At 43.8% G+C, this 8,662-nt stretch overlaps 1 protein-coding gene across 2 annotated transcripts; it reads left to right on the top strand.

Moving 5' to 3' along the window:
• Positions 1 to 263: 263 nt before the first annotated feature.
• Positions 264 to 7,182, top strand: LOC117398508 (zinc finger protein 691-like). Of its 2 annotated transcripts, none has more exons than XM_059011780.1 (3): positions 264 to 362; positions 1,470 to 2,248; positions 3,763 to 7,182. In XM_059011780.1, exons 2-3 carry the CDS (start codon positions 1,516 to 1,518, stop codon positions 4,482 to 4,484), a joined length of 1,455 nt encoding a protein of 484 aa, XP_058867763.1. In that variant the 5' UTR covers positions 264 to 362; positions 1,470 to 1,515; the 3' UTR covers positions 4,485 to 7,182. The 2 variants fall into 2 exon arrangements, with proteins under 2 accessions (XP_058867763.1, XP_033853331.3); XM_033997440.3 differs by lacking the exon at positions 264 to 362 and adding an exon at positions 369 to 504.
• The last annotated feature ends 1,480 nt before the right edge of the window (positions 7,183 to 8,662 follow it).

Raw genomic sequence — 8,662 nt, 5'->3', positions numbered from 1 at the left:
GTCGTCACACCTTCTAGTCCTACATCAAATCACGAGGTTTCAGCTTATTATAAAAAACAAAATCCTATTATAATACAGTTGCATATCCCTTCAGAGCCCGTGTACGTCAGCAGTGCTCGTTTCTATTCTTTAGTGTAGGGCAGGGGTGCACAATTCCGGTCCTGGAGGGGCCGGTGTCCCTCCTGGCTTTTGTTCCAACCTTGCCCTAAATTACTTAATTGGACCAATTATTACCAATTATTTGTCTAATTAAGTAATTTAGAACACAGTTGGAACAAAAGCCAGGAGGGATCAGGACCAGAATTGTGCACCCCTGGTGTGGGTAACATGACCTCCCCCAAGGTGCAATCTGCAGCTTTCCGGTAGGTGGCGATAACAAACTAACATGTTAGTACACGAGCGCGCCATTGTCGTTAGCGAGTCAGAGAGGGTACGGAAGTGACTATGGTGGTGTTGTTTTTTTCCGTCTCAGGGATGGCGCACAAGATTTTTAACTAAATTTAGGTAAGTTACAACAATAATAATAATAATAATAATAATATGTGAAGCACGCTACTGACACTGGAAGTTAGTTTCAGCATGAGAAGCTGCGTTTGTAATGTTCAAAACAAAAAGGCGCCCAGCATTTATAAAGTTGCTCTAGTAACATTTATCGGTATTTCTTTATGAAACATGAAAGCAGGCTGTATTTTCACTGGTGTTTTTAATTCATTATCATTTATAAAGTATGTGCGTGTGTGACTGCGGGTTGTGCTGTTGAGTCGCCTGGCTTTTGAGGTAAAAAAAATAAAAAGATCGAGATAAATACGAGTTTAAAGGTATGACGATGAATGTCGCGGCCAGTACGGTTAATCCGTGAGTATTGAGACCTTCTGTAGACGTTTTGCTTTGGTGTAGCATGTGGGTCTACAGGCGAATGTCTGGACCGCAATATCTGTTTGTCTCTAATGAATTATAACTCGCTTCACCCAATTGTTTGAACGGTAATCGTTACCGTGAAACTTTTAATAATGTGGCTGTTATACACCTACCCACGAATCTGAACTCGCTCACTGAGGTAGAACTTTATCATCCCTTTGCAAATACCATGCAACTTATTATATTACAGATTTAAAAAAAAAAAAAACGTATTTTTATCTGCATTTGATGGTGGTGGAGAGATCTGTGTTACCCAACCCCCAGTTTGAGAACAACCGCAGTAGAGAGTGCAACACTGAAATACTTCCCCAGTTAGGGTTACACATTTTTGAGACCGCACCGTTCTGAATCCTCTCTGGCTTGTCACCTTTTGAATTGGTTCAGGCACATTTGTATAAAACGGGTTTGCTTTTCTGGTCTGTTATGTGGTTTTTTTTTTTTATCTGGTCGCATACAGGAGGAGTAACGTTTGAAATCCTATGAACTAAAAAAAAAACAAACACGTGTGTGATGGTGCTGCTCTAAACACTTTGACACTCTTCCTGACACAGGTGCTGACGATGCAAGTGCTCTGCTTGGAGAAGTGAGGATTAGAAGATGGATTCTCTCCACTGTGAAGAGAAGGCTCATGCGCTGGCATGTGTCACCAGCAAAAAGAAGAACCATGAAATACCATTGGCCCACATCAAAGAGGAGTGCTCAGAACTGGACTGCGCTGCCCGAGTCAAAGGGGAGTGTTCAGAACTGGACTGCGCTGCCCGAGTCAAAAGGGAGTGTTCAGAACTGGACTGCACTGCTCGAGTCAAAAGGGAGTTCTCAGAACTGGATTGCACTGCCCGAGTCAAAGGGGAGTGCTCAGAACTGGACTGCGCTGCCCGAGTCAAAGGGGAGTGTTCAGAACTGGACTGCCCTGCCCGAGTCAAAGGGGAGTGCTCAGAACTGGACTGCCCTGCCCGAGTCAAAAGGGAGTGTTCAGAACTGGACTGCCCTGCCCGAGTCAAAAGGGAGTGTTCAGAACTGGACTGCACTGCCCGAGTCAAAAGGGAGTGCTCAGAACTGGACTGCCCTGCCCGGATCAAAGAGGAGGCTCCCGCAGAGGAGTGTGAGCACTGTGAAAACAAGGCCTGTGTCCTGCTATCGGTCCCTGTGAAAACAGAGGACCTTAAAATCGAGTGCGACTGCCTGGCAAGGCATGGCTCGCAGCTGAGGCTTGTTAAAGAGGAGCCCCTCGAGCGACCGTGTGACAGCATTGCGGAGAACGTCGCTCAACCAGGCCGTGTGAACACTGCGAAGGAAGACAGCCCCGTGCCGTCTGCTCCCAGCGTGGCATGTAAGTGTGGAAGTCACTGGCCTGTACCGTCAGTGCTTCATGTCTGCACAAGCACATCAGCCTCGTGGTGTGTTTTTAAAAAAAATTTTACTCGCTGTGTAATCTGCCGTCCACTTTGGTTGGGATTTGAAATCCCAGTTTTCCTCGGTGTGCCCTCTAGCCCTCGCTTCAGTACGCAGTGAAATGGCACCTCTGTGTTTTAGAAAATGTGTCTGTTTTCTTTTAGATGTGTTTTAAACTGTCCCCTTACTCTCTTCTGCTCGTTTCTTTCGCAGTGCTGCCTGAAATCAGTCATTTTTGACTAGTCTGTGAAGGTGCTTGGACTGAGTTTGGGAGCTTCTAGTGTCCTGGGTAAATCCCATGATCACCAGTAGGCTTGTAACGATAATAATCTAATTATTTATCATTCGGGACCCCACGATAACAAATCAATAATATTTTAATCGAATATTCAATTTTGGACACTCGCAAAATGTTCACTCGCTTAACAGTATCAGTTGAGTTCTCCTAGAATACTAAACCCACCCAGGATGCCCTTATCTACCAATCAGTGAGGAGAGCCCAGAGTGGTTATTGGCTGCTGTTAAGTGTCAATCAATAAATCCTGTCCAGTTTTCTTTTTGAAATTGAAACAAGCTTATAATCACATCAGGAATATAGTCAGTTAACAATAAATCCACATACATGTGTGAAAGAGATATTATACATATTCAAGTATGGAGACGCAAAATGATCATCTGGCGTTTTCGCTGTGGAAAGGGTAGGCTAGCTGTGCTGTTTGGAAAAATGACAATGTAGTTGCATTCACTGAAGATAATGCAAATCTAAGTGGCTATGCAAAGTCATGTAAAGTTTTGATTAAAATATGACAGCAAAAAGTGAAGTGCAGCCGTGGCACGCTGTCCTTTGGACAGTGGGGTTGTTTTGTTTTTCCTTAATTTAACGTTCTGTTTACACTGGAAATTAGTCAAAGGCTAGTGACGGCAGGAATATGAAAATTGGAGAGTGCTGTATTTAAAAGCCAATGTATTTATCAAACGTGTCTTAAAACATCGGGATTTGTTTGCATTTAGTTTTATACCATGCTCTAGAAAAAGACTTAATGTTCCTTTAAAAGCTGTTACTGTGAGGATTTTATTTTAAGCATTTTAACTCCATAATTGTTGTTAGAATTTGCTTGATAATTGATGTCAACGTCAGGGTTTGATTTACAACACTAATCACCAGCCTCTGTGTGTGTGTGTGCGCACAAGTGCTTGCAAACGACTGTATGCAGGTATTTTGCATGTTGCATTTGTATTTTAAGTTAGTCAGGTAGGTGTCGTGTTTATGCCAGGCAGCTAGACCTGAAGAACAGCTCCTAGTTAAAGCATCTTCACCTAAAATAACACCGGATTTCAGTAACTGCAACGAGAGCCACTTCATTGGGAAAAAAAAATGCTCATAGAAAAAAAGACAAAGAAAATGTCATTTGAAATTACACCACTTGTATTTTTGTTTTGTGATTTCCACAGCGGACGTGAATCAAGGGCGGGGCCGTGAGAGGCCGACGAGAAAAACGACTCGAGAAAAACTTCAACCGAGAAACGGGGAAAGGAAAGACAATCTGTCGTCGTCACCATCGCCGTCACCTCCTCCCGAACGCCGCAGGCGGACGTCTAAATCGAAGCGGAAAACTAACAAGGAAAAAAAAAACAAAACCCCTCACCAGTGCGGCGACTGTGGGAAGAGCTTCAGCCAGCCGGGTCACCTGAGGAGACACTACCAGGTCATTCACAAAGGAGAAACCCCTTACCAGTGCGGGGACTGCGGCAAGCGCTTCAGCCGACCGGAGAGCCTGAGGAGACACCAGCGCATTCACACGGGCGAGAACCCCTACCGCTGCAGGGAGTGCGGCCGCGGGTTCAACGAGCTGCAGAACCTGAAGGTGCACTACCGCACCCACACCGGAGAGACCCCCTACCACTGCCCCAAGTGCAGCAAGAGCTACAGCCGCAACGAGAGCCTGAAGAAACACCTGCAGAATCACAGGGGAGATGATCCCTACGTGTGCGACGACTGTGGGAGGACCTTCAATGGCTTGCAGTACTTCAGGAAACACCGGATGGCTCACGAGAGAGAGGCTCTGCGTCGCTCTGAAGACAGCAGGAAAGGTTTTGGTCGGAGACAAAGCCTGAGAATCCGCCAGAGAGTTATTCATGCGGCTGACTCGCCTGGCAAAGACGCCCAACTCTAGAATCGCACAGTAAAGCTGCACTGAGAGATTTATTCCGTTACTGGGGTTCTGCACAGAAGGTCTGGCTGGTTTACCGTTCAGAGTGAAACTGGTACTGAAACAGCTGCTTGAGTTTGTGATGGTCTCTGCATTTCTTAGACTGCGGAGAACGGCGATCCACACAAACCCAAGCAGCTGTTTCTTTGTTTCACTCTGAGCGGTTAATCAGCCCGATCGACACCAGCGACCCTCACCTGTGCACAGCTTGATCCGCAGAATCGGTTCACGCAGCTCCATCAAGATAGAATACATATCGCTGTACGGAGCGTGGACCCAGTTTCGGACAGTCCAGACAACTTTACAAAAGCTTGTAAATTCACGCGGCTGAAGAGAAGTAGTGTGGAAAGCAGCCAAGCCAAAGAAGACACCGAACAGTAGAAAATACAAATCGACGCGCTCACTGACAGCGGACTGAACATTTGTGATTTTCTTTATTTTTGAAATTAATCCATGGGCGCTGAATCTGGCCCCCGCAGCATGTGAATATAGACTGGGGGTGTTAATAGTCAAATAGCTGTTTACACGGCTAGCATGGTTTGTCGGGACTCCTCAGGTTTGCAGTTGTCTGTAGCAGATTATTTTATATATAGATCTATTTTTTTTTATCTGCGTTGTGTGAGGTGCAGGCTTCAGAGTGGTGGCAGGCTCAAACTCTTGATTTGTAATTCCCGCTGTGGAGAACTGGAAAACATGGATCCGGCAACGTCTTGGATGGGAGCGGACTGAAGGAGGGAATGCCACGCTGAGCCGCGCCCCTTTCACGTGCCCTCCTGTGTACGGTGGCGTGTTTTGCTGAAATCCATTTCAGGCTTTCTTGCCGACTATTTCCCAAGAAACTGTTTGAAAAAAGGTCAGAGGCAGCTGACAAAGAAATGTCTCTGAAAAGTTTAATGGATTTTAATTTCCGCTGTGTATTTGGCTGTACTGTAGTTGCAATACTGCTAAGTTTAAGGGTCTACTGCTTGCTAATTCTGGGCAGAATTAACGGTATTTCTGATGTATGGTACTGGCAGGTTTTTTTTCTCCAAATTACCGAAGATAGATTTAAAAAAAAAAAAAAAAAAGGGGTAATTTTAAGTCTTCCTCCTGTATTAAATGTGTTTTTAAAATGAGCTTCCCTCGGGTTAAGTTTGATATTAATGGTGTTGAGGCAGTTTTAAGAAATGTAACGAAAGCATGACGTCGCTTCCCACTTCTCTAGCACTTAGTGTATTTCCAGCACGGAAAGCAGAGCACACATAGTTTGCAATATTGAGCAAGCAAGCTAGTTACTCCGCAGTGTAGGTGAGACCAAAAAAAATGATTATTTATGAATTTAAAAACCTAAACTTTTGTAGCATTCGGTCTCCTTTCACATTAAGAGCAGTGGGTATGCTTGGTTAAGTAGAATGGTGTTTGTTTGTTTTTTATCTTTGTGGAATTTTGATTTTGTGGATTCTGTATTTTTCTTCTTCTTTTAGACAGAAAAAAAAACAATGTTTTGCTTTTTGGCTTTTAATGTTATTTAAAAAAGAAAAACTTTAATAAATTAAAAATATAGGGAGGCTGTGTGGTCCAGTGGTTAAAGAAAAGGGCTTGTAACCAGGAGGTCTCCGGTTCAAATCCCATCTCAGCCACTGTCTCATTTTGTGACCCTGAGCAAGTCACTTAACCTCCTTGTGCTCTGTCTTTCGGGTGAGATGTAATTGTAAGTGACTCTGTAGCTGATGCATAGTTCACACACCCTAGTCTCTGTAAGTCGCCTTGGACAAAGGCGTCTGCTAAATAAACAAATAATTACGACTTGACTTCACTGGGATCCCCAAGGTTTCCTCTGATCAACCCCCCCCCCCCCCATATTAATTTTAAAGAGAATTTTAATAATAATGATTGAATGTCGGTCTGAAATTGTGAGGATGTTTTTGTTTTCAAGGATAATGTGTTTAATTAGATCATTGAATGCTGTACAACTTTTTTTTTTTCCCTTCCACAAATGTTAATTTGAATTTAAATAATAATGTTTGAAAAAAATGTCCGTCTTGTCATTTCTTCAATTGTGAGAATGTTTTCCTTCTCTGGTAATGTGTTGAATTAGCTCTCAATTCACTTGTGTGCATTGTACATGTAGCTCCTGGCGCAAGTCTGTATGCACACAGCGAGACGGACCCTAACGTTTTAATCCTGGCCATTGGATGAGGAGAAAGAGGAAGTGCTAAACGTTCTGGAGGAAGTGAAAGCGTGAAGCGTTTCCTGTTGTTCACCCTGTTCCTGCTCTCCTTGTTGAAGAAACAAACCCTCCAGTAAAGAAGGATCTTCGTGGAATCCAGCTGCATGCGTCTAGAGATTGAGATAAACTAGGGAATGCAAACTGAACCCCGAAGTCAAAACGCATTTGCTTCAGAGCAGTCAGTAAGTTACACAGGGCTTCTGATCTTCTGTGCTTTGCCCTAACTTTAATACTCTCCTTTAAGAATTCAGTTGATACCTGTGTTAAGCTGTTCGTGTCTCTCAATCTCACGCTGAGAAACGTGTTAATAGTAACATTGATTTCATTTACAGGTGTCTGGGCTTTTAAATCGCAAGTCTTTTTTTCATTTCAAAGCAGTAGAGACTCCTCTTTATTAATGTGAATACAGTCGCGCAGAACGATTGTAATAAGGTGTGTCCAGCATATTTTATTTTTCATTATAGCTTGAATAAAGAGTAGTCGCTTATTAATATGTTGTGGCCTCGTTTGTAAGCTCTGCTTGTTTAATCAAAAATGTAAGGCTTGGCCAGTTTAAAAACACATTTAGTTGGTACACGTTGCAAGTTTCAACTCGGGGCACACTCACCCCTGCCAGAGATTAGAGGTTGAGGATTTTCAACCTGGGGCGAAACTTTACTGTGAACACGTTTCTCAGTTGGGATTGAGATACGCGAATGGCTTCACAGATATCAACTGGTGCCAGCGCCCTCTGGGGGCAGCTACTGGGACTGCATCTGAAGCCAGTTCGAATCCGGTAAGCAGTCCCGTTCGTGAAAGTGGGCAAGAAACGAAAAATCTCTGTACCTAATAGTATTCACTGCTTTGTAAACTTCTGTAGTCCTAGAATGCAACGTTTTTATTTAAAATGAAGTGAAAACAAATATACATGTTTTTGCTGAGATTATAAAGCATTTGGGTGACACGGTATATGTTCCCTTCATTGTAAATAAAAAAAAAAAAATGGTTTGGTATAATTTAATCATAACGCTAATAATAATAATAATAATAATAATAATAATATTAATAATAATAATAATAATAAATAGATATATAAATCATGGTCCTAGCAGCAGTTTTGAAGTATTCTGTAAATAGTTCGTCTAATAGTTAAAAAGTACAATGCTTATGGGGCTGTCAAGACTTGTTTTCAAATGATATCGGCACGGACAGTGTATATAAACCAATGGAATGTCTTGTGTGTGTGTGTGTGTATAATTTAATAGAATGACAACACATGCATGTCTCAGTCATATACGCGATCACGTTGCCGTCTAGTCAGAATTGTAGATATTAATACTGCCATAGCCTTATGTTTTCAACTATTGATTCGCTCCATTGCCGCTGTACTTTATGCATCCAGGGCAAGTCAAACATCAGGAAAAACTCATAAATTGTGCGACCCTTCCTGCGGTTTCATCGGGTAGTGTGTGTGATGCCCGCTCGCAATGCTTTTTTTGCGAAGCGACCTCCTCCATTGAGATGCGACGATCCGGCAATGTGTTCAACTGGGCCTACAGGGCCCCTATCTCTTACAGTGGCGCTGGCCCCCTCTGGTGTCAGCAACTGGATCTGCAGCCCCTATCTCTTACAGTGGCGCCAGCCCCCTCTGGTGTCAGCAACTGGATCTGCAGCCCTTATCTCTTACATTGGTGCCAGCCCCCTCTGGTGTCAGCAACTGGATCTGCAGCCCCTATCTCTTACAGTGTTGCTTGCCCCCTCTGGTGTCAGCAAATGGATATGCAGCCCCTATCTCTTACAGTGGCGCCGGCCCCCTCTGGTGTCAGCAACTGGATCTGCAGCCCCTATCTCTTACAGTGGCGCCAGCCCCCTCTGGTGTCAGCAACTGGATCTGCAGCCCCTATCTCTTACTACAGTGGTGCTTGCCCCCTCTGGTGTCAGCAACTGGATCTGC

This window comes from Acipenser ruthenus, chromosome 43 (genome assembly GCF_902713425.1).
Source record: "Acipenser ruthenus chromosome 43, fAciRut3.2 maternal haplotype, whole genome shotgun sequence".
Taxonomy (NCBI): domain Eukaryota; kingdom Metazoa; phylum Chordata; class Actinopteri; order Acipenseriformes; family Acipenseridae; genus Acipenser; species Acipenser ruthenus.
Note: the sequence above shows the minus strand (reverse complement) of the source record. Positions and strands in the feature narration are given on the sequence as shown.